We start from the raw sequence: 26371 nt of genomic DNA on the forward strand, positions 1-26371 counted from the left end.
GTAGGAATATCTTGTGGATTGCGACGTGATGGTTTGAAAAGATCCAACCGTTTCCGAGTGAATGCGGACGGCTGTGTGAAAAGCCAAGCTCTCACTCTACGTCAGGACCGCGCGAAGCCAAGTCCTCTTCTCTCGCGAGGAACGACGCCGTTATCGGAATCTCCACAAACAACACGAGAATTCATCATTCACACGGTAATATAACCCAATCTTGCACGGTGCATGTGTCGTGTGCCAGCAGTCCGGGAGAGGAGTCACATTTAAACAATTCTCATTGCTATTTCTTTTTACCAGTTTACGATTCTTTCACCATATTTTGGCGGCCTTTAGGCCCAACTAGCATGCTAATCGCTGCGCTAGCGTAAAGAGCTACTCATTTGCGTTAGCTTGCCGTTTAACATGTTAGCACAGAAGCTTGCGAATTCGATGTTTTAGCATGAGCTAATAGCTAACTGCGTTTTAAAATTTAGCTAACGATTACCAAATGCACGGGTCAATGAAGCATTCTTGAGGTCGGTTAAGTATCGATTAATTTTCTTTGTAAGTACAAAGAATTTTGCATAGTACCGATACCATATTCTTAATCCATGGTTAATCGTGATTGCCGCTAGCTAACTAAATTGATCACCAGCTGTCACATTGCTGTAGGTAATGAACTTGCAACTTTAATAATCGATACGCCACGAAAAGTCCTGATTTTGATATTTTAAACTGAGCTTCAGTGATGAATGCTAAATCGGGAGCTCGTGCAGTATATGTTTGGGAAGCTGCGTCTCAAAATACATCCCAAGTTACCTCACTTTCCTCAGAGTGTCGCTCTTCATGTGCAAAACTTGGTGAGACCTGTCCAGGAAAACAAACTGGAAGAAGATACCAGTAGAATTGGAATGATGGATAAACGCAGAAAGTCATATTCACACGTTTACTGTCTTTCAGGCACAAGATCCTTAAGCAGTGTTTACACGTGTAGTACAATGCTTTCTTTTACATCAAGACTTAGGTCTGTATGTACAGCATGGGAACTTAAAGCATCGGACCAAGTAATCGAGGTTAAAACCGGGGACAAAAAGACAACCATAAGATGTTCTCATGCCGTCGATATCCGTAATAATACATTTAGTCAATGGGGTTAAAGAAGTAAGGACATACGCTGAAAAGCAAAAAAAAAAAAAAAAAAACAGCTCTATAAGGCCTAAAGGTGAGGTAAACCTGGCAGACGAGTTGTGAAGAATCTCAGATGTACAACACATAAGAAATGTAATTAATATAAAGCAAACAAATATTTTCACATAAATAAAATGTAAGGGAAAACCATTGTTGAAGATGTTTAAACACTAGAATACATTAACACTGTCTTGTTAAATTACTCATTTAAGTACAGTATAATTTGGGAACAGCTATGTGTTACTTTTAATGTTAATTTTCATTTGATGTAAACTGCTGGACTGATGTAAACAAATGGACAATGTGACCAAAGACTCAAAAAAAGGTTGGCATAATCTAATAATTCTTTTAAAAAAACACGCATACACACAATTGAGATACTAACACAGAATATATAGAATAATAAGCTGGGTTCAAATAGAAGTGATTTCAGTTCAAGTGAAGTTGTGTTGTCAATGTCTTTAAGGACTCCTTTGAATGAAATGGACAGCTATACATAGAAAACAAGAAAATGACTGAACATATTTAAGGTGCTGGTGTTTATGTTCATGTACTGACAACTGTTTTGATCAAAATAAAAATGTAGTTGTGCAGTTGAATCATTGATTAACATTGGTAACGAGACCAGTGTGTGTGCACCAAGCATAATCTGTCTCCACAATTAATCAAAATATTCTGAAGTCACTTGAGGAAATGTGGTGCTGCAAAGATATCCCACGCACACATCACAGTCTTAAGAAAACACTTTGATTAGAGTAGAGCCCAAGAAAAAATCACCATAATCATCCCGCCCCCACCAAAGAATAGAATAATGATATTTCCTTCAATACAGTTATAACACTTGAATAATTCATTCACTCATTGTCAGTGCCGCTTATCCTGCACTCAGGGTGATGGTTGGACAGCAGCGAGTCCCAAGTCTAGGCGGTCACTTTAATTAAGATTGTTATGAAGTAAGTGCAGCTTTTTTAATCATGTAGACCTTATATGAACTGACAGGTAACGTTTATGGTTGATAAAATTGTTCTTGACATTATTATTTTTATGGAATATAAATTACCTCATTACTAGAGTATTTATCAGATATGTCATAGTAGATTTTTCTGATCCAGAGTAAGCTGGTTCCTGTAAGAAGACAGTGACAGAAAATGTATTGCCCCATAGGACTTTACCCATCAAGTGTTGTGGTTATTTTTTGTTAACCAACTTGTGTTAACTCACTTTAGCTCTGAACAATGTCTGAGGAAGAGTTGGGTGAAATTGTCCAGATAACAGTGGAAGATTTTAACCAAGAAGATTGCACAGGTATGGCTTTTTTTGCAACACTATGGAAATTATAAAAGTGCATCACAATGAACATTAATTTCCAAATGAAAACAATGCATCTTAATATTTATTCATGATGGACATAGAGAAAGCTATTAAATACAATGCTGAGACTTCAGCAATTACATGTTGTTGCAGGGAATTAGAGCAAACACTTTGTTGTTATCGATATCTCGAAGTGAGATACAAGAAATAAAGTTAATCCACAAATATGTCTGTCCCACTGTGGTGTCTGTCCTTGATGCCAGAAATGGTGAGCAGTCATGGAGATGATGATGAAAAGCCTCTGAAGAAAAAAAGAAAGTTAAGCAACAGTCTGGAGAATAACAGCAACAATCAAGACATTTCTTTTATCAAGGTACTTGAGTTCTGTTTGTTTCAAAATATTAATTGCTCATATGAAATTGTAATTTTTCTTGAACAAATTAAAGTTTCTTTTGGAACCTCAAAGATATATATCTGGCTGTTTTTCCAGAACCTGATGGTCTCTTTTAGCACATCAGTTACCCAGCGATTGGAGGGAATTGAATTAAAGTTACAGGCTTTGGATGCAACATGCAAAGCCCTTGCACGTAAACTAGACAGCATGATGCCCTGTGCCAAGAGTCCAATCCAGGTCCCTATGGTTGCAGGGTCACCTCAGGGGGCCACTCAAACTTGGAACAAAGTGCGCTGGTAAGCTTCAGTTGTTGGAGGTTTCATATAGCTAAATTTTGTTACAATCAGTCATTGTCTCGCTTTCTATGAGCACTGCTGAATCAAGGTTGATTTAAAAATGGAAAAAATGCAGGCCAAATCAAATCTTTTTTTATATTGAGAAATAGTTCATTCAGTCTTGTTCCATGGCTGGGTTGTGTTTACAGAAGACAGTTGAACGATGTTAGTTATGTCATGTTTAGAGGAAATTAGCGCATATCTGTATTCGTGAATTTTTTTCTATCTTGAGTTAAAAAAATAAAACATACTCATTGACTTCTTTCCCCTCACGAGTTTTTCGTCTCTGTTATTCCTGTTTGGGTCTGAAACAAATGACATTTTGAGAGCTCTAGTTTCTGTTTTCTGTTTCTATTATAACCTTTTTAATATTTTTTTGGCCAACAAGATTATGTTTGGGCTCTTGGATTTCAACATTTTTAAAAATACTTTATGTTTAAGTCAGTTGGTGGTAACAATCCGAACTATTCCTGTTTGGCCCATTGTTTTTTTAGAGGGAATATGTAGTGCATTTTTTTGCCAGTTTTGACAGAATTAGTGTATCTTTTACATCATAATATAGAAGGCATAACAGTGCTTTGGTTTAATGGCTGTGCCATGACTGTGACAAGAGTATGGTACCATAGTAATATGTAATTACATAAATGTATTAATTTGTATTTATATTCTCCTTAGCGTTGTTCCTCAAACAAATGTGATTGTCAGCAGTGAAACCACAAAGAGCCCGGAGGACACCCCACTGGAAAACCTGCTCAGCAAGTGAGTAATATTAATGCCCTATGTGGAATTGGAGAAGGCTCAAGAACTTAACTGCCTCATCAAAGTGATCACTGCTAATCTTCATAATATATTAGAAATATTAAACTATTAACATGTTTCCTTATAGCACAGGGTCTAAGAGGCGACAGAATACCATTCTGGTAAAGGTTCCTGGTCCAGATGAGAGCCAGGAGGAACAGGACAGCGGCTCAGAGGCTAGTGACTCTGTTTCCAACGGTGGCAACTCCAGCAATATGCAAAATGGCCAAAATGTGACACTTATCACCCTAAACTCAGAGGGTATGACTTGACACTCACACAGAAAAAAACACATTTCTAATACTAATGTTTTTCCTTTTAGCCTACTGGAGACATTTTGGTGTCATTCAATTTGTGGCTGGCTATATATTTTTTCTCTTGAGTTCTACTATCTAAGTGTATTAATAAAATGTATGACGACATGACGTTAGTTGGTGTGAGAGAAGAAGATTTGGAGAATGAGGTTAGATGGAGGTTGTTGATTCACTGTGGTGACCTTCTGAAGGGAGTAGCCGAAAAGAGTATTAATAACTTGCATGCATGTTTGAAGTTGATCAAAACATGAGAGAAAAAAATCAACAATATAACAAATAATAGATACTAATGTAATTATCTGCATTGAAATAGTTGCACTTTGAAAACCCCTTGAAATAACATTGGATAAACAAGAAAAAGTGATTGAAAATCTTCTCCTAAAAGTCATGTTGAAGCCATTGACTTATGGCAGGGTGTTGTTAGGATTTTGTCTTCAAAACTATTACTTCTTCATTTTTTATTTTGGAATTTTTTCAATATCTACACGTTACATTCAGAGCAGGATTACAATAAATCTATAATTGAAGTATAAATGAATATTCTAAATCCATAGCATTAAAGTCCTTATATTGGTTTAATCAGATATAATCTTTCTAGGAGACCCAATTTAAATCTCCATGTTACAGAAAATAAACAGTTGTTTATCAAAGGGGTACCTGTAGATGAAGTGAGGAGGGAATAGATGTTTTCCACTGTTACCCTCGATGTCTCTGTAGTGACCTCAGTACTATGGCTTCCTAGTTTCTTTGAGGGCTGTGAAGGCAAAGTTTTTTGTTTTGTTATATTCATTTATTTTTCATTGCTATGAAAACACAAAATGTGATTATTGCTACTGATGTTCAAAAATGTTCTCAAACTATTTTTGGCAACAACAACTGAGTTGCTTTTTTTTTGGTCATGGTGCTGCCAAACAGGATCTCTGTAATCCATGCATTATAATATAAAGGTGTTGTTACCCTCGACTTTCATTTCTCACAGATATTTCTTACATTAGTTGGGTAGTTGTCATTTTTCTTCATTATTGTTGTTATTATTATTATTTGTCATTTTAAATGTTAGGTGGTTTCAGAAGAGTTACTTTTAATGAGCCAAAGGTCGCACTTAGCTCTCAGTAGCAGTAGGGGGTGATATTTGTTTACACTCGAATATAATAGTGTTAACTGCTTAAATGGAGATGTAAGCAAAAAAAATTCTTGGGACCATATGCTCTAGAATGGTAAAGGCTTTTCTGATTCTGTCTGTTTTCTGGAAATGCATGTGTACCTGGAAACAGTTAGACACATCTTCTGACTCATGTGGAATGAACTTGTTTCACCGTTGCAGCAGCAAGTAGGCCGGCCATTAGTAATGATTAAGCAACAAAGATATTATCCAGGTCTTGTTCATTTTGCCAGCGGGCATGAGCTCATGTTTTCTGTGTTGCTCTTTGACTAAGCCACAGATACTAACTTCACACTGACATTCTTTTTAGCAAGGAAAAAATTACTTGATATATCATTTTAAATATACAAGCCTTAAGTATGTTACTTTAGCATTTAAAATGAGGGAAATCCTTTTTTTTTGTCTTCCTTTTATCCTTTAATTTTATGTCTTCAACAATGTATTTTTGTACTTAAAAGGTTCACCTCAAGAGGGGCAATCAGTGTAATTCAATAAATTGAATATTGTATACACAACAGCCTTCTGTGTTTAGAGAAGGTATGTTTAGGTGATTACTATAACAGTTACATTAAATTGGCTCTGACAGTTCTTGCATCATTTTATAACATAATAATTTCCGCATTTCTGATGAGTCTAAACTGACAGTAAAAAGCTTAGTGAAAGTCAGATGGGGCTGTTCTGTCATCCTGATGACTATATGAATGTATTAATGAAATTAGGGTCTATGATTTTAGTTTGCTCTTACTAATGGAGAAAAGTTGTTTTATTTCTCTGCCAGCCTAATTTAGGTCTAAGCTGTTATTTTTCCCAGTGATCTTGCAAAGTTCTGCATTCTCTTCAAAGGCAAACTTGTACTGCAATGATTAAGCAGTTTGCCAGCAATAGCTAGATGGTTTCACGTGTCCCTCAGAGTATCGTTTCTCAAGCTGTGTTTACTGTTTGTTTTTTGTGGTGGCCTAACAGCTAGAACACGCTAAATTTAAAACTGTACTACCTGTGCCACATGAGTGTGCTGTTGTATCACATGAATCACTCCACAGGCTTGTATTTGTGTGTGACAAAGTTGTGTCCAAGTCCTTTTTTTAACAGTTTATATATTTACCTTTGCTGAAAGAGGGACAAGTAGAGATTTAGTATCTAAACACTCAGGTATGATTAACCGAACACAGTTACAGACACAGGGTGCAGTAAGTCCGTTCGAATGACTTTTACCCATGTTTGTTTGTTTGTTTGTTTGTTTGTTTGTTTGTTTATTTATATTTTTAAATTTTTGTGTGCTTGTGCTTTTTTGTTTCAGACGATTTTCCAGCAGGAACGTGGTTGGGAGATGAAAACAACCCAGAGATGCGAGTCCGTTGCCCAGTGTCACCAAGTGACATGCTTCATATCACCACGAATTGCCGTACAGCAGAAAAGATGGCCCTGACCCTGTTGGACTACCTATTCCACCGGGAGATCCAGGCCATGTCAAACCTCTCAGGACAGGGCAAACATGGCAAGAAGCAGCTGGATCCACTCATGATTTATGGCATTCGCTGTGAGTGCTTTAGTTTTGGTATCACAAACATATCTACCATTTACGGTCCCCTTCGAAATCATTTACTTTGTGGTTTTTGGCACCATTGATATGTACCAGGTACTAAATATTATCAAGTGACAAAGTCCCTTTTCGTTTACATGTTGCTACTTGTCTTCCCAACGTATTTTGTCTAGTGTTTCTGAGGTGCTTGAATTTCCCAGAATATTATAACTTAATATTATAAGTTATGTCACATAAACATTTTTTTTTGTCTCTAGCATACAGCTGTGGAGAACATATTGCACATTCACTGTGAAGTTATTGATCTTTTAACGGGCTTATGGTTGATATGATTGTAAGACTTTACTGAAACAAAAACTCTTGAAGTGCTGCCTTGGTTTGTCAATAGTGTATTCAAGTAAATAATTTTCATATTTTTTTAAAGATGCAAACCTGCATTGATAATGAGAAAGAAGAAGTTACCAACTTCCTAACCGATAGGAAACTCAACTTACTAATTAATAAATGTTTGAAGACTCGCCTATGCTACTGAGCCTTGACTTAAAAAAAGCGTCTTAGTGGTGGTCCCATTGAGGCTGCGACAGTAATCGCCAATTATAAAAAAGTAAACTAGAAGTATGGAGTTCAAATTTGGCACTGCAGACCCCAGCCTTTTAATGATGCTGCATATTGTTGATTTTCCACATCAAGTCTACTATCATGGAAGCTTACAGCTGTAATAGGAATTTTGCATTTTACTTATCTTATCCTATGTTTAGCGCTGATAAAATGGCATCTAAAGTCATGCTACTTTTCATGAAATGATGCTTATGTGATTTCTACACTACAGTCATTCAACCACATAGATTTAACTATTATCGAGGTTATATATTATTCCCACCTCAAATGAATATGATCATGTTCTGAATCCTCCTCATATTTCACTTTCAGACCATTATAAAGCAGCATTGAATTAAACACACAAATGCATTATACTCGTTATTCCCATGGAAGTTACAGTAATGTGCATTCATCATTACATTGAAGCATTCATGTGCAACACATTTTGTATCATACCAGAACCTAAATGACAAGCACATGTCTGTAGAAACATCCAAATGGATGCCAGAACACTTCTTTGTGTCTCTCTCTGCCTTCTCTCCAAAAAAAAGTGTGTGTGGGGGAGGGGGATGAAGGAACACCTGCCTGGTCTGCCTGCCTGTACATGACCAATGGCTCTGAAAAAACCTGCCTTATGCCTTCATGAACTTATCCACAGTCTGCAGTGTTATATAATGCGGTCTTTCATTATAAATGCCAAACACTTATTTTTGAGTAGCAATTTGGTAAAAGTGCAGCATTTGAAGAGTTCTCAATTATTTATTGATTCATTTATTTGCAGGTCACTTGTTCCACAAATTTGGCATCACAGAGTCAGATTGGTATCGCATCAAGCAAAGCATTGATTCAAAGTGTCGCACTGCCTGGAGGCGCAAGCAGAGGGGCCAAAGTCTAGCTGTCAAAAGCTTCTCCAAACGCACGCCATGCGGTTCACTCACAGGTAAAGTACAGAAATAATCTGTCTTTAATAATATGCATCAATTCTATGCAGAAAACTGCCAGATTTGTACAACCTCCTCAGTCCTGCTTATCAAACGATGGTAACAGGAATGCTAAATTTGAGACAGTGCTTCAAACATAATCATGAAAACATACACATGTTTTCCTCGCTTATATAGTTCTATCACACCTTGCAGTTTCAAAGAGCTTTGCACTGGATTGCATTCAGTCATGAACGTTGGCAGACGTTAGTGTGTGAATGCAATGGGAGGTGTGGATGCGATGGGAAGAGTGGGGAATTGAACCATTGACCTTCCAATTGGAGGGGACAGTTGTGCTACTCTCCGAGCCACAGCTGTCCTGTCAAATTTAAAACGCAAATGCATTTCAAGGTGTCATATTTAATGGTTTACCTCAAATGTTTTTATGTGGCTCACAAGGAGTTGAGCTGAAAGGTGAAGCTGTCAATTGACCAGAATCTGCATTCCCAACCCTCACCGATGGTCGTGAGCTGTGGGTCGTGACCGAAAGAACAATGTCAGGGATCCAAGCGACTGAAATTAGTTTTCTCACGCTCAAGAGACTATGTGTCTTGGCTGGCCTGGGAAGGCCCTGGGGTTCCCCCCGCAAGAGTTGAACCAAGTTGTCGGGGAAAGGGAAGTTTGGGCTCCTCTGCTTTGGCTGCGTTGTCCCCGTGACGTAACTGTAGATAAGCGGTACATTAAGGATGGTTTTTACTTGGCTTTGGTACTATTGACTTTTTAATGGAAATCGAGGTATTTGGAGATACTGAGGTTTTAGTGGCAGTACTGTGGTATGCTGCTAGATAGAATTTGGAATTCATTAGGTGTTTATTCAGGTTAGATGTGCTGCCAAGGCTTTTTTTATGTTCTTTTATAAGACCAAGAGGCCATTGCTCAGAGGTTAAACCCACTCGCAAAAGCCTGCATCTTTTTCACTTCTGTATACTTTACTCTCCAGTAAATTGTGGCTGATTATTTGACAGCAAACACTAACTATCTATATATTGTGAAGTAGAAATAACTATTGTCACTTTTGTGAAGACATGAAATGTTTTTATACAGATGCAAGAGTAGAACTACCTTTTGTCTCACATTTCTGACATAAGATAGCTGCACTGCCTTCAAGCCAAGATTACTAACCATCTTTGCCTTGACTAGCATGGTCTTAGTTGAAATATTTCATCAAAACTGGTTTTGTTTAAAAAAATTATTTACTAAAAATGGGAATAAACTTAGGTTAAGTGTTTTCCAGAAACCAACATTGTTTTGAATACTCTTGCAAAATGCTCATCGTTTTTTGGCCAGAGGAAGACCTTCAGGACTTCACTCTCGACAATCTTTATCAAGTGATAATGTTGCTAGGTTTCTGTGTTTTGAATCAAACACGGTGCACAGTTGAAGGAATCAGCTACAAAACCCTCCAGAGATAGATGATACGGTCTCTCACTGAAAGGGCATTAACCTCACTGTTAAAAAACTTCTCAATTTCAGTGGAGTAGAAACGACAGTATACTGCTCCAGGTCATGAAGTTCGTTCAATTTGTACAGTTGGCAAATATTTCAATTCATTTGTAGCTTATAATTGTCAGTTTAACCTTTAAAGCAGATTGAAACTGAGGTTTCATTCTTCAAACATGATAGAAGTTAATAATTAACCATTAAATCCTACTAAGTCTAATGCACTATGTCACAAAATTGGAGAGATAAAAATAGAATCAACTGTAAAATTTTTAATGTCACGTTATTTGCCCAAATGTGGATACAGTTTGTCAGAACCACAAGTTTCCTGCCTTCTCCAAGTAGTTTTCACAGTGCTTGAGGTGAAAGAACATGATATTCTACAGACTTTTACACAGCAGTTTTAAGTTGGAATATTTGTAGTTTCCTCTTCTTTTGGAGCCTGTATAAAAGTACAGATAAGGGACAAGGACAGAAAATTCTGCTCACACAGTGTTGGATGCATAAGGACCTCTGGAACAGCCCAATCAAAATAGTGATGCTATTGTGCCTCAAGCGTTCAGAATTCTTATGTCATGAAAAAAATGCAACAATTGAGGGGTAATTTCAAGCTACAATTAAACCTGCAATACTTTCTTTGATTGAAAGTGTCTTCATCAACAAAACATCTTTCCTTTCTGTCAATAATGTGATGAAGTCACATTGATCTAATGTATCTGTAACTAATGTATCTGATGTATCAATGGTTCAAAGATTCTTTTCTGGCCTTTCGTTCTTCTTCTATGCTAGAAGCGGTAGATGTAATCCTCCTCTTTTTTTGTGCAAGACAGTATTCTGTGTTGCCTCAGATTGCCCCCCTCTGAGGGGTCTTACTTCAGAGACAAGGAGATTGTTTAAGCCCCAGAACCCAAATGCTGATACACTATGTAATACTGCAGATGGTTGTAATCTGCACACAATGCCTGCTGTCCTTCCCTCCCTGCAAGCCATCACCTCTCACCCCTGACTGGGGAAAGTAAGACTACAGAGGAAACCCAAATATCCTGTGAATACACACAAGGGGTAGATTTTCGAGCACTGCCTTCTTAGGCCACACACACCCACGAGTGTACAACACAAATACTAGTTCAGATGGTGCATGCACAAACATGCAACAATGCAAAGACACACCAATCATTCTCCCTTAATCAGATTACATGTTAATGGACTGGAAAGCAGTAATTCTTCTGCTCTAAAAACCATTATTTATCAGTGAACCAGCAAGAAGAGCTCAGACTATAACTGTAGCTTTCACAAACCACCTGGATCGTGCTTCCTCATCTGGCAAACATGCGGATTTGGGCTTATTTACTTATTAGCGTGCATAGCAGTTGCAAAACAAGATGAGAGTCATACTTTTGAGAGCAACATAACACAAGACAGAACTGTTGAGGTGCATGGGATAGATGATGTATGCTTAATGTCATCATAGTATATTTCATGTTTTTTTTTTTCTGTATAATGCTTGAAAAATACTGAGACTTTTGGCACTTCATTTTGGTCTTTGTTGCCAAATGGGTTTTGTACATATTCACATGTCGTATGAGAACATGTGATTGTGTTTATTCAGTGGCCTGTGGTCCAGGTTACTGAGCACTCCTCTGTCTTTGTATGCTGCGTCTGGGCATTTTGGGTAGTGTACCACTGTAATTATAAGGTTTAGATTGAGAGCAAAGGGCCTGTAAAATGAGACAGGTATAATAAATGCAGAATCCCTTTAAGACATCTTGCTTTACTAAAAGAGACAAACAGATTAGCCATATCCAAAAGTTGTTTAGATGCAAACACATTAACAGAGCCCTTCTTTCAATCAAGTTGTTATTCATTCATATCTTTGAATTTTTAACACATAACTTCACACTTGGTGAAGTCAAGAGCTGAATTTTTAACCAAAAGTGAACAAACCATCACTCATTACAAATAGGATGAATCTGAATCCATGATAGGGATTGAAGTAATAGAGTTGCTGCAGCGGTTTACAGAAAGCAGCCACGTGTGTGAATTTGTAAGTCTATAGATCTACAGACATACCTGATATAATTATTAGTATCACTGCCTTATCCGTAATTATCGTCACAATCAGATTTAACTACGATATAAATAAGTGATCATTGAAAAAAAGTTAAATTAGTTTTTTATTATGATTTTATGAAACATACACTAACTCTGTTTTGAAGCAACTGAACACTTATAGTCAAATAGAATGAGAAATGTAGATATCCATACATGCAAGAGCTATAAGGCTTCAGTGCTGTAAAGTATTAAGGCATATCAGTAAGGCTTAAAGTGCTTTACAAATATCAAAATAGAGCATTATGGCTTGAAAATAACTTTGAACCCAAAATAAAAAAAACAAATCATTGAAGACTGATAAAAAAAGGGTTATCCAAGACCAAAGTGCATGGAATCTTCTACAAATGGTGAGACTAATATAAATAAAAACTGAATTCTTAGAGGGCAGTGACCTCATTCATTTTATCACATTTGAATCTCAAAGCCTATTTGGAACAACACAAGTTACCACAGTAACATGTCACTCTGACATGTCAACCATCATTCTGATCCAAAAAATGTTGAAGGGAATCTTGAGTAACCAAAAGTACCCTTTGCATTGTGGCCCCTAGAGTTTGAGTTTGGCTCCTAGACCATGAGCGTGTCTGGGCAGCTAGCTGGAGAGTCCTTTTTTACTTATTTAAGTGTTTCATAAACACACCATTATTCACAGATTGTCTGGATTTATGTCAGGTTTTTACTAGCATTTGCTTGGTCAAGATTATTTGTTTAGTACATTTTGCATGGTATATGTCGACCTGATCTGCTTGATCTTGATCTGCTCTAAGGAAATGCTTCATTCTCAATGCAATCTCACTGTATATGCAATCATATCAATGACATTAGTCTTCTTCCTGACCAGAGGGAGGCATCACGGAAGAAGGAGGCCACATTGAAGCTTCTACCCCACAGACTTTGCACTATACACTGGCCAATCAGCATGTTCACTTCCACCGCATTGGGGAGGATGGTCAAGTTCAAGTTGTGAGTACCGGGCTATTCATCCCTTTATCTTTGACATGCCCTTAATACGATGTTTATATGTTTCTTTGTTTCTTTTTTGTTTCGATTACATCATATACTTGAGCAGGTTTTTAATGCATACCCACGGTGTCTATCCCAACTCAGTGACTTAATAGGTGAACTATATTGAAATGCTTATATCAAGGGAGGAGTGGAAGTTAATGGTCAGGGGCGGAAACATCTTTTACTGTTGTCAGGTCAGAGGGCACAATGGTGTAAGAATATTGTGTGGGATGACAAACGGAAAAGTGACCAGGCCTATCCTGTCCTGTAACTCACTGAAAGAGCCAAGTTTCATCCCACATCTCCCACATCCATACAATGCAACAGATTGTGTTTTAAATATGCTGCCTGTTCACACTCGACAGCAGCAAGACTAATTAAACAGAAGACCCCTTGATTGTTTTAATTTAAAAATCTTTTGTACGGCCTATTAAGAGATGAGAATGAGACATGAGAACAACTTTATTTATCCCGAAGGAAATTGTTGTGCCAGAATTTCAAGCAAAAACATAACAATAATAGATAATAGTAGGAAGGAGGGAGAATAAGAAATACAATAACTATAAATTGTCAAGGTTAAGGCTATCAGTGTTTTATGGTCTTAAGTACAAAGGTTTGAAGATTCCCTTCAGCTGGGGGAAGAGGAATTAAAAAGTCTGATAGCCTCAGGTAGGAAAGACCTCCTGTGGCGTTCAGTGGAGCTCCTTGGTGGTATCAATCTACGACTGAAAGAGCTCTGACAGGATGTCAGTGTGGCATGCAGGGGGTGATTGACGCTGTCCATGATGCTGAGGAGCTTCCTCAGCATCCTTCTCTCTGACACCTGCACAACAGAGTCCAGCTCCACTCCCAAGACCGACCAAGCTCTCCTGATGAGCTTGTTGAGTCTGTTGGTGTCAGCTGTCTTGATCCTGCTGCCCCAGCACACAATGATTGACACAATGATGACTTAGATCAGGAAATATCATGAAGGAGTTTCAAATGACTGAAATATGTTGAAAGGTAAAGTGATTATTTGTCTAGTAATTGCTAAACACACTTGGTGGGAGGAAGAATACAATACTTTGAATGGAACACAACATTGGCTCCTAGTATGGAATGCATATTGCAGATATGAAAGTAAATGAGATGTTCTGAGAAATTAGTTTAATAATTTTGGGATACTTGTTATTTGAAAATGATTCAAAGAAAAAAACAACTAATTTTAAGAATAGCTGTAAGACTACATTAGAGGAAACACATCAGAGACATCAAAAAGTTAAAAGTATCAGTGGCTCCAAAAAACATGCCCTCACGTTTTTGAATCTGTAATGTCACTAAAGGTTGCCTTTCATGTTGTGTTCCTTATGGTAAATTTGGGCATTTATTTCTCATACATAATTTTCAAAGCTTGTAAGAGGTTAATGCTTTGTATTACAAAGCATATTTAATTTCATATTTAAAATCAAAAATACATTTAAAGTTAGGACTGATGGAAACATTTATTTACATCTGTCCCTATTGTTCTTTATTTTGCAAGTGTTACAAGTGTTGACGAAAACTTTTTTAGGTGTTTTTGATAAGGTAATACATGTATGATTTAAGGATTAAATGCTCTGACTTGTGAAATATGTTTTTGTTCTCGAATCTTCCTATCTCATTTGATAAACAGTTGGTCACTATCACCATTGAAAGTAGAATATAATTTAATTAATTAATTATAATTAAGAACGGACGTTAAGTGGTATAAATCTCATCTCATGTCATAATTTAATTGATTATAACTTTATGAGGCTCCAACTTCAGAGTGAGCATGCTAAATGTTCAGATTTGAACATACCATGGCATGCAGAATTAGGTCAATAAAAGTCTGTTTAGTTTAGAAGCAGTTTTTAATTATAAAGAAAAACTAACTTGAACTGTTGTTTGAGAAACCTTTTTTGGTTTTAAAATGAAATTTTTTAAAAATAATAAATCCAATAATGATTGCCAAAAATTACATAATTGATAACATTTCTGGGCCGCATGGTGAAGAAGTGGTTAGCATGTCTGCTTCACAACATGGTTTGCATGTCCCCCTTCCCTTGTCTGCGTGGGTTTCCTCCAGGTTCTCTGGTTTTTTCCCACAGTCACAAAAAATGAAGGGGGTTGATTGGAGCAATTAGGGAAATTGCCCTAATGTGTGTGAATAAGAGAGGGAATGGCTGTTTGTTTCTATATGTGGCCCTGCGATTGATGGGCGATGGCCCAGGGTTTAGCCTGCCTCTCGCCCAATGACAGCTGGGACAGGCTCAAGCATCCCCTGTGACCCTGAGTGTTGGACAAGCTGTAAATAATGGATGGATGGATGGATGGATAATGAAGTTCCAAGATCATGATTTAAATGAATTGTGTTTGTTTAGTTTAACATGAGCCGTCTTTCCTCTTTGTGTGTTTCAGATTCCACAGGGTCAATTGCACATTGCCCAGGTGCCTCAAGGAGAGGAGGTGCAGATTACGCAGGACAGTGAGGTGAGTCTGTGTTTGTGTTTTTGTGTGTGTGTGCGTGTGTGTGTGTTTGTGTATACATATACCTGTGTACGTGTGTGGTCTATGATGATAATAATTATCACCATTGGGTTCCCCTGGTTATTTTTTTCTTCCTAGTAATTTAAATCACTTGGTCACTCTCTTCCGCAAATAACACACATTTTGCCAGACACTCCTTGTAGAAGGGAATGATTGGCTGAGGAGCAAACTTGTGCCACTGAAATGTCAGTATAGTGGTTCATCGGTCTGGTGCCAGGTTACTAAGTAATAGCTAACGAGTCATTTGCGAATGATAAGAAAGTAAAGCCTTAAAATTTGCGTACAGTCTGTCTACCATTGTACCATGTCTGACATTCAAAACCTGAATGCACTCACAGTAGTCGCTGATACTTAAAATAAGGCTAACTGAAACCCTTGCCAATTGTTGACCATCAGTATCATTAATGATTGTTTTGCGATTTAATCTAATATACTTGTACTATAGACTGTATAAGATATCCCTGCAACATACTTCAGAGCTATACATTTGTTAAAACGCAACTGACCACATGTTTTTCACATTTCCTTTTCAGTTGAGGAAGAAATGCACTATTGAGTGAGAGTCAGAGTGAACTGGAGGTCGAAAAGCTCTAAAGCTTTTCCTGCTCTTTGTGGCTGAGCCCAGTTTTTTTTCCCCTCGCTTTCCTATTTCGTGATATTGTTTGTTTTTTAGAGCTCAAAGCTTAGCAACAAAATCCCACTTCTCCCGACTGCCACTCACAGAATATGTTTTCATTAGAAATGGGCCCCTTGCATCAAAGGCATTGGTTTTAGCATGCTTGAAAAGGAAATGAGTTATTTGAGAGATTACACTGCTCTTTTGCCACATGTCATTACAAACAGCTCTGCATATACATGAAAGATAATTAGACAGAAAAAACAATTGAAACTTGGCAAGCTCATTATGGACAGATGAATGCTCTCATGTGGTCCTGGTAATATCACTCTGTGTGTGATCAGACATGATGTGGCCGTCATTGCAATGATTTGAGACCTATCTGATATCCTCGTGATTATGCACATTAAATTCTATTGGTATTTTTGTGAGGGGTTTATGAGGCAAAATACAGACTGGTTGACATACAGGACATTGCATTATTGTTATTGAACATTATTGAACATTACCATGAAATGTGTCACCCTCCAGAAGTTGCAGCTGTTGTTCAACACATTGTTAATTAAGGGAGGTTTAGTTTTTGAAGATGGATTGTATTTTTGATTTATGATACTATTTACTGGCATTGGTCATATAATAACTACAAATCCTGTACTGGCAAGACTTATTCTGTAGAGAATACAGATTAAAATTGGAAGCGCCAAGAAATACACAGATGTGTCCATCATTCATCATTTTGACATCTATTTGTCAAAAGAGCAGTTTTGTATTCAATTTGACATCATTGTTTTGACATGAGACACTCTCCATTTTCAGGGGAATCTTCAGATTCACCAAGTGCATGTTGGTCAGGACGGGCAGGTAAGATCATTTTCAACATACTCAAGGTTACAATTTTCCCAAAATTCTAAAATCCCAGAACCTAAATACTATGACTTAAACTGCCCTTTGTATGACTTAAACTGGTCTTGAGAATGAATCTATTATGATTTTTGCCCTTACCTCAGACTTGTCCTTGAATAGGTTTATGATAGAAAAGAAGCAATTGTTGTTCTGATCACCATATTGCAAAGATTTGTGAGACCACACCCAGATACTGTATTAGATAATTGAACAAATATTATAGTTATTATTTCAAACAAAACAGGCCTCTTGGTTGAAAAATGAATATACAATTGAAACCCAAAGCCATGTCATTGACATATACATTTAAAACCCACATTTTAAAGTAATGGGTATTAGAAGAGAGCTCAGATTCATTCATTAATTGTCATTGTAAGCCAGTGGTGGACTTTTTCATATCAGTAAGGCAAAGTTGGTGTTGTTTTTCTAAAATGCAATTTTCATAGCTTGGGCTGTAATTTTTTTACTAGAAGCAATCAGATAGGAAGCTATCATGACATATGATGGTTTGAGCTTGTGTTACATAGTGTTGTACTGTAGATTAATGTCTATTAAGTTTCTGTGAATAATTTAAAACTCACTACTAAGTTCAGAGCTGTGAGAATGTGGCCAGTGATGTGTAGATGAACTGATGAATATCAAAGTTCATCTTTTAACACCATCAAAATCAAGTACATATTAAATGTGAGATGGTCTTATTAATCTCTGGTTCTGCGACAAGTGATAACACCCTGCTCAATGCAATTCATATGCAGTTACAGTTCTAGCTACACACTATAACAGATATTAAGAGTAAAAATGTGACCGATGCAATATTTTTATTTTTTATCTTTGGGAACGTAAATAATGGCCATCTTTCTCAAATGCTGGCCTGGTTTTACATCTTAGTCTTTATCACATCTTTTACTCAGTATTTTGTGGCTTCCACCAAACCATAGTCGGCTTGTGCAGTTTATTTGCTCTTATTAGTCTGTGATAATGCAGAGATGTACTATCTTGTCCCTTTATGTGCCCCATTTGCCTCCTTCTGTTAATCAGATCCGTTATCCGAGCTACCGTTTTTCATCCTTACATGACCAGAAGTCTCACCCTTTATTTTTCAGTACCTCCAGAGGTGTGAACAAAGAACGTAGTGAAATGAAAATATATTAGAGTTGTTTCATTAACTGTACAAATCGCTCTTACAGGGCATCATTATTTGAAATGTATCTTAACACACTTCTTAATTACACAAATCAAGTTGTCTTTTATTTAATTTTGTTTTCAATTAAATTAAACAAATAAATCTGGTAATTTGTCCCTGTACTTCAACTCACTTCCTTCTCTCATGAACATTTGAACAAATACAATAAATAAGTGCACTTTCACTCTATGACATCAATAGTTCGCACATGGTTAGTTTACCTTGGTCAGGCTGATTTTCTGTTTTGCTCCTCTTGAAATGTACTACTTGGCTTATTGTGAAAAGCTTCTATTTCCTCTATACTGATCAACCAACCATGCGAAACTTTGTCATCTTCTGCTTTCCAACACTTGTGTTGAGATATTTATCTGATGGGATAAGGGCGACACAGTGATGTAGTGGACAGTGCTTCCACCCCACAGCTTGAAGGTCCCTGGTTTGATATTGATCGACCTTTCTGTGTGGAGTTCCCATGTTTTCCCCTTGTCTGTGTGGGTTTTCTTTGTTCTATCCAGGTCTTCTTCCACAAAAAATATGCATTTGTTTAATTGAAGGCTCTAAACAGGTCAGGTGTGTGAATGGGAGAGTTAATGACAGCTGGGATATGCTCGGTCCACATTAAGGGTCTGTTCAAAGTAACCTAATGAAGACGTATGCATGTCAAACCCCAGACCATGTATTGGAAATAGAGAGGCCCAGTTCCTGTGTCTTCAGTTTCATTAAGGCTGGTGAAGTGATTGGAGGAGGGTAGGGATGTCAGGCTTTTTTGTTTGATTGAATACAACGCAACGCAAAACAACACCGCTTATTTACACAAATGTTCAGTTTTATGACACAATTTGTGAACACATGCAGTGTTTTCCTTTACATTATAATGTCTACCATGGAAACGACCATCAGCATCAACTTTTACCTTTTCTGAGCCAGCTTTGAAAAATTTATATTTTCAAAGAGATGGTCAACTCCTAATTAACTCAAAAATGTATCTTACAAATTTAGACTGTATCCAATTAGTTGGCCAAGTCTGCCACTTTATTAGTGTACACATGTTCAAACAATCAATAATATGGTAAATGGCCAACCAACAGCAACCACATGCGGAATTAACAGTGGACGATCAGAAAAAAAAATGCCACATTTCTTGGGGAAAAAAAAGCTCAGGGGTTTAAGGGCAGTGGCCAGAGAGTTTCAATAAGATTGAAAAGCAGCTTTAACTCAAATGTCCACTCCTTACAGCAAGAGAAATTCAATATCTCCACTGAGGAAATAATGCAAGCTGAAAACTCCCAATACCGTGTAGTGTAGAGGGAAATATTGGAACCCAGATCAACTTGAGAACTGAGGTCTTCAATCAAACGTCATGCAAAAGCAGTTGGATTTTTTTTTCCCCACTATAATATTGGGTGTATACCTTAGCTTACGAGTTATATGCATCTCCATAGTCATATGGAGTTTGAAGTCTTAAGAAATCTCTTAAGTACCGCTGTATAATTACAATATTGAAAATATTGATATCAATGTCAATTGGATTACCAACGTATGGTGAAAATCCCAAAGGAGATCAAAACATTAATCAACACTTTTTTAATTTGCAAAGTTGCTGAAAGATAAGGTTATTTCAGTGTTTATTATTTTAGTTGAATGTAATGATTTTTCATATTAATTTCCTTTTAACCCAAAATAATTAATTCTCCACAAGACGTATAGAGTGGTATAATGATGGATTTGAAGGAATGTCTGATGACACTACATTAGGTGCTGCAGCTGAATTTGAGTTTGGATTTTCAGTTTGAATTAATTATTTCTACCAACTGAACCAGAAATATGATGAAATCAAAATTTGTGTTTGCTTTGGTTTACCAGCCTATGGTAATGGCATTACTTGCTCTGAAGATTAAACTTATTTACAAAACATCACCTCTGTTTTTTTGCTGGTCAAATCTTTTAGAGTGAAGCAAGAGTTGCAAAGCACATACTGGAACTATTTCCCGAATACATCATCTTACATTCATGAACACTTTGAGTGTGTCCTGAATTGACCTACTCTTTCAGTTTAACTGCAGAATTCCTTTTGGTTTTTCTCTAGAATTTCAGAACATGTTTTGGCCAAATTTTAGTTAAGATTCTGCACAACACACTGCATTTGTCTAATCAATATGGAGTCCAAGAACCAATTTTCAAAAATTCCGTTGGCTTTAGTATTTGTTTTAGTATTTGTATTTGTTATAGCGACCACGTTTTGTTACACAAACAAGATGCATTAACACTACACAAAGACCCCTACCCACCTTGCACTGTTTGGGAACCTTGTCCAATACAAAGCTCTTTTATTTTCCTTCTTGTTTTCAGCTCATGCATGGAGTTTGTCTGTAAATTATATTAAACTCTATATCATTTAACATTCTATTACCCAATAGGCTTTTGTCAAAAATAACGGTCCTTAGTATGGAAAAGTCTCCTAACTTGTAACTTCTCACATTTTTTTATGGTGGGGGATAGAAGGTCACAGAACCAAGGTCAATTCCTAAGAAAGAACATGGACACATTCAAGGGAAACATGTGTGATATTAGTGATACCACTTGTACAAGCAGATAAATCACTTAAAACAGATATGGTTGCTTGGAAAGACATCATGACAGATGTTATGTATCTTGGGCCAGGAATATTTCAAGAACTTTGCAATACAAATTGGACTTTGTCCAGGGTGCTTTCTTAAAATGCCTAGTTTCTGTATTTACAGAGGCCTGCGCAAACATGCAGTCCATGATGTCACTGTTTTTGTAATCAGGCAGAATATTGTTAAGGCTATGTTATGGTAACCTGGCCTATGCGATTCATCACAAAATTCTCTTAGCTTGTGTTCCTCTTCATAGCATCTCACTGTGGTATGAGGCCATGGTTATGCCAAACCTTCTAAAGGATACCTGCAACATCTCTTTTTAGTCCAGGCCCCTTCAATGGTCAAAGAAATGCACAGGCTGGGTTTAGATCTATTATCTAAATTAAAAAAAAAACAGCGTTTCTTGTTCAATATGGCTGATGTTAAACAGCTTAACACATTTTGTCAGGTGTACTTTTATTTGCATGGTTTTCTATGCTGTCTGAAGTCAACTCTGGACCTCTGCACATTGTACTTTTGTGTAAGTGCTGCTGATAATTTTATTTAGGTGGTGGTCACATTGATATTGTTAAATTAGATCGATTATATGTAGCTGGTTTTTTTAACAAGAAGAAGAAGAGGAGGAGGGTGTGTTCGGAAGCAGAGAATGAGAGGAGGAAAGGAAAGAGCCAGGGACTGAGAGTAGGGACTTTGAATATCGGGACTATGACAGGAAAAGGTCGAGAGTTGGTTGACATGATGCGGAGAAGGAAGGTGGATACACTGTGTGTCCAGGAGACCAGGTGGAAAGGTAGTAAGGCGAGAAGCTTAGGAGCAGGCTTTAAGTTGGACTATTATGGTACTGACAAGAACAGAAATGGAGTAGGAGTTATCTTGAAGGGGGAGTTTGTTAGGAACATTCTGGAGGTGAAAAGAATGTCAGATAGACTTATGAGTCTGAAACTGGAAATTGAAGATGTGACGCTCAATGTTGTTAGTGGCTATGCCCCGCAGGTGGAATGTGAATTTGAAGAGAAGGAGAAGTTCTTGAATGAGTTAGATCAGGGGTGTCAAACTCATTTCTCATCGCGGGCCACATACAGCCTAGGTAGATTTCAAGTGGGCTGGACCATTAAAATAATAGCATACTCAGCAATAAATAACCAAAATATCATGTCTTTCCTCTGTTTTGGCGTAAAGAAGTACAAGGACATTAGGAAAATCTTGGAATTTAATGAACAATCCTTTTTCAAAACATTTCATGAAACACCTCATATTTCCTTAGACAAATGTGTAATTTACTTTTATCATTCACATGTATACATTGCAACTGATCCCACTGATAGTACAAAGACACAGAACCTTTAACAAGTAATTGGTGTTGAAAAATATAGTAATGCACTTTAAGATTAAATGAGACTTATAAAGAAAGGGATTTAAACCATTTACACATGTGCATATAAAATCTAAATTGAATCCCTGCCTACACCCTACAAACTAAAAAGAGTGCTATTAAATGTGTAAGGAAGAAAGCATTCACCTGTCCTGTAAATGTGTAAACTTCATACATGAAACATGCATACACATACAAAACATACTGAAAATGCATGGAATTGCATGAACATTAGAATTCCACCATTCTCTTTTGTAGTGAAGCTGGTGACTAAAGTTAAATTGCACATTTTTGCAAGCAATTAGGTAGCTGGCTTTGACCACTGCTTCAATGATTTCTCGGCTATTGGTTAAAGTGGACTGCTGTTTCTACACTCTTTATCTACTTTTCCCTGTTTTGATAACAACATTTTGGCTAATGAGGGAGTCGCGGAGAGATAGAACAGGGTAGAAACAGCGTCGTAACAATCCGCAGATGGTGCATTGAGAACATCTGCTGATTGGTCCATCTTAGTGATGCAGCTTGTCTTCTACTCTGACCAAAATAGTGCGCCTCTAGCAGAAAATTCTTGAATTGCATTTCATTAAAAACATTAAATCCTTGTCTTTTAAGAATTTTTTCACTTAATTATCCTGCGGGCCTGATTGGATGTCCTTGTGGGCTAGTTCTGGCCCGCATGCTGTATGTTTGACACCCCTGAGTTAGATGAAGTGATGCAGAACATTCCCAGAAATGAGAGAGTGGTAATTGTTGCAGACTTCAATGGAGTTGTTGATGAAGGCAATAGAGGGAATGAAGTAGTGATGGGCAGATTTGGTATACAGGATAGGAATGCAGAGGGACAGATGATTGTAGATTTTGCAAAAAGGATGGAAATGGCTGTAGGGAACACCTTTTTCCAGAAAAAAGGAAGATAGGCTAACTTATAAGAGCAATGGAAGGAGCACGCTGGTAGATTACATCTTGTGAGCACGCTAGCAGATTACATCTTGTATAGATGAGGTAACCTGAAAGAGATCAGTGACTGCCAAGTAGTTGTAGGTTAGAGTATAGCCAAACAGCATAGGATAGTGGTTTGTTGGATGACTGGTGACGAGAAAGATCAAGAGGATAAAGGCAGAGCAGAGGACAAAGTGGTGGAAGCTGAAAAGGGAGGAGTGTTGAGTGGTTTTCAGGGAGGAGTTGAGAAAGGGTCTGGGTGGTCAGGGTGAGCTCCCAGATGATTGGACAGCAACAGGTAGTGTTATCAGGGAGACAGGTAGAAGACTACTTGGTGTGTCATTTGGCAGGAAAGTAAAGGAGACTTGGTGGTGGAATGAGGAAGTGCAGGAGTATATACAGAGAAAGCGGTTAGCAAAGAAGAAGTGGGATACTGAGAGGACTGAAGAGAACAGACAAGAGTACAGGGAGATACAACGCAAGCTAAAGATAGAGGTAGCAAAGGCGAAACAAAAAAGGGCGTTTGATGACTTGTACGCTCGGTTGGATAGTAAAGAGGGTGAGAATGATCTATACCAGCTGGTGAAACAGAGATAATGATAGAAAGGATGTACAACAGGTCTGGGTGATTAAGGATAGAGAGGTACAATGACGAAAAGACAGGAGGCAGAACTAGAGGTTGCAAAGATGAAGATGTTGAGGTTCTCTTTGGGAGTGACCAGGATGGATAGGATCAGGAATGAGTCTATCAGAGGAACAGCGCATGTTAGATGTTTTGGAGAGGTCAGAGAAGCCAGACTGAGATGATTCGGTCATGTACAAAGGAGGGATAGAGAATATAATGGTAGATGAATGCTGGAATTGGAGCTGACAGGCAAGAGGTCTCGAGGAAGACCAAAGAACAGATTGATGGACGTAGCGAGAGAGGATATGAAGGTAGTTGGTGTGAGAGAGGAGGATACAGAGAATAGGGTTAGATGGAGAAAGTTGACTCGGTGTGGCGACCCCTGAAGGGAAAAGCCGAAAGAAGAAGAAGAAGATGTGTAGCTGGATTTTTTTAACAAATTCCACAGATTATATAGATATACCCCACCAGCTTCACATTTCTTATTTCTACTTCCTATTTATTCTTCTTAACAACAACCAAATGAAACAAAACAAAATCAACCAGTAGTTAAATGAATTCACTTGAACTTCAATAATTGTCTGACTTTTGAGATGCTGAAGTCTACTACATCATCATTGTAGACTTTGAGGCAAAGCTGCACTATATAAATATTCCAAAATCCCTTCTATTCACTACAGTAGAATTCAACTCTCACAATATCATTCCATGGTCCAATAATCTGATCCCGTTTTCCTTTCAAACAAAACATAATACTCAAGTTACACAAGTTATACTTTGTTCTTCTTGAAATGTATAAACATGACGTAAGTACAGTTGCCATATTTTGCAGTGTACTTCAGCTTTCATTTTTTTGTACTGTATCAATGTCACTCAAGGTGTCATTTTGAAATGTACCTATGAATTAAAAGAATATTTTGACAGTATTTCTAATAATAATAATAACATTCATCTCTGAATGCAATTAAGCTCTTTTTAAGTAAACACCTTCGGGTAAGATCTGAAATCAGCACTTTGCTCCAGTTTTGTAGACTAAACAGAACGAGACATTCTGTACTTTTATGGGGGATTTTTTGTTAAAATAATAATATTAAGATAAAACAATTAAGAGGGCCAGAGACTGACCCCTCTGTTTTTCTATCATCCTTTGATTTGCCACTGGGGAACTGTTAAGAAAAGCACAGTGTGCTACACTCATTTTTCCCCTCTTATTGCTTTTGCGTGTCTGTTCATGCACTCTTTAAGTCTGTGTAGTTTGGCAGCAGATGTTCGTGTTTGTGTATCCGGTCCCAGTTCCAGGTTTAATGCCAGTGGAGCCCTGACTGTGCCAGCTGAATGTCCGAGTAAAATGGATCCAAAGATCTCTGCCAGCCAGTAAAAATGCTCTCATGGTGGAGAGATGGAAGGGAAGGCAGACACGAAACTATAAAATAAATCGCGTTTTACTGCATTTCCTGTCTGTCATAGCTTCTTATCTAGTTCCCTCTGCTGGGATCTTATCCTGATCTGATGCAGACCAAATGTAAGATTTGAAGACGAAAGGATTTACTGATGAGGGGAGGGGAGAGAGACAAAAATTGAGAGAAAAAAGCCGTGATGAAAACTGTTTAGGAGGAATTGCATCGCTCTGTTCATGACTGCAACCTGAAACGGGTTGAGACAAGAATGTGGAAAAAAAGACACACTCTGTTAAACAAATGCACAATTGGATCAGGTGCCACTTACAGCAAAAAGTGGTGGAGGGGTTCTCTTAGCTGAAATGTATCAGACACATCCAGTTTGAATACGCCCAGAATGACCTTGGGAACCCTTATTCTCTCTGGTTGCTTTCTTCTGTCATTCGCCTGGTCAACTGGAAATTTCCCACAAGAGAAATACAAGTTAGTTACCTTCGTTAAGTTCAAAAAGGAGTCTTCCTTTAAGATGACCAGGTCCAAATAATATATCTAGATACCTCAATGAACTTTAAATAACATCTGATGATAGGCTTTGAACATCCAATGGCATTATTTAGCTGACTATTAGGGGATTAAATATTATTGTCAGTTTTTCGGACACAGTCCATCCTCTCCCTTGTTGAATCTTTGCCATCTCTCAATGGCCACATATCTTGCAACGTGTCTGTTGGATCTTCTCATGCTGTATTGTTCATGGTCAGTGTGGGAATTGGGTCACAGAACAGACAGAACAGAGTCTCCAGCTCTGCAATGGTCCCTGGCGAGAGGCCACCAAGACCTATAAACAAGGAGCTAGTGCAGAACCAGGAAAAACAGAGGAATTCATTCATATCTGTTAGAGCAATAGTGTAGACAGATTATGATGTATGGATGGCATGATGACAGAGGATGGGAGAAAGTGGCACAAAAAAGAAAGATGAATGAGGTTAATCCAAATGTTGAAGTGAGCTCGC

At 37.6% G+C, this 26371-nt stretch overlaps 1 protein-coding gene across 1 annotated transcript in view; it reads left to right on the top strand.

Moving 5' to 3' along the window:
- Positions 1-58: 58 nt before the first annotated feature.
- The window catches only part of banp (BTG3 associated nuclear protein), a 45477-nt gene continuing 19164 nt past the window's right edge, over positions 59-26371 (top strand). The window contains exons 1-11 of the mRNA XM_086162958.1: positions 59-195; positions 2391-2469; positions 2739-2848; positions 2966-3165; positions 3880-3963; positions 4091-4263; positions 6776-7015; positions 8400-8558; positions 12992-13113; positions 15574-15645; positions 17135-17179. Coding sequence (XP_086019084.1) covers positions 2400-2469; positions 2739-2848; positions 2966-3165; positions 3880-3963; positions 4091-4263; positions 6776-7015; positions 8400-8558; positions 12992-13113; positions 15574-15645; positions 17135-17179 — 1275 coding nt within the window. The 5' untranslated portion in view covers positions 59-195; positions 2391-2399. The remainder of the gene's footprint in view (positions 196-2390; positions 2470-2738; positions 2849-2965; positions 3166-3879; positions 3964-4090; positions 4264-6775; positions 7016-8399; positions 8559-12991; positions 13114-15573; positions 15646-17134; positions 17180-26371) is intronic.

Source organism: Fistularia commersonii, chromosome 17 (genome assembly GCF_037954325.1).
Source record: "Fistularia commersonii isolate RoL2024-O1a breed Wild chromosome 17, RoL_Fcom_v1.0, whole genome shotgun sequence".
NCBI lineage: Eukaryota > Metazoa > Chordata > Actinopteri > Syngnathiformes > Fistulariidae > Fistularia > Fistularia commersonii.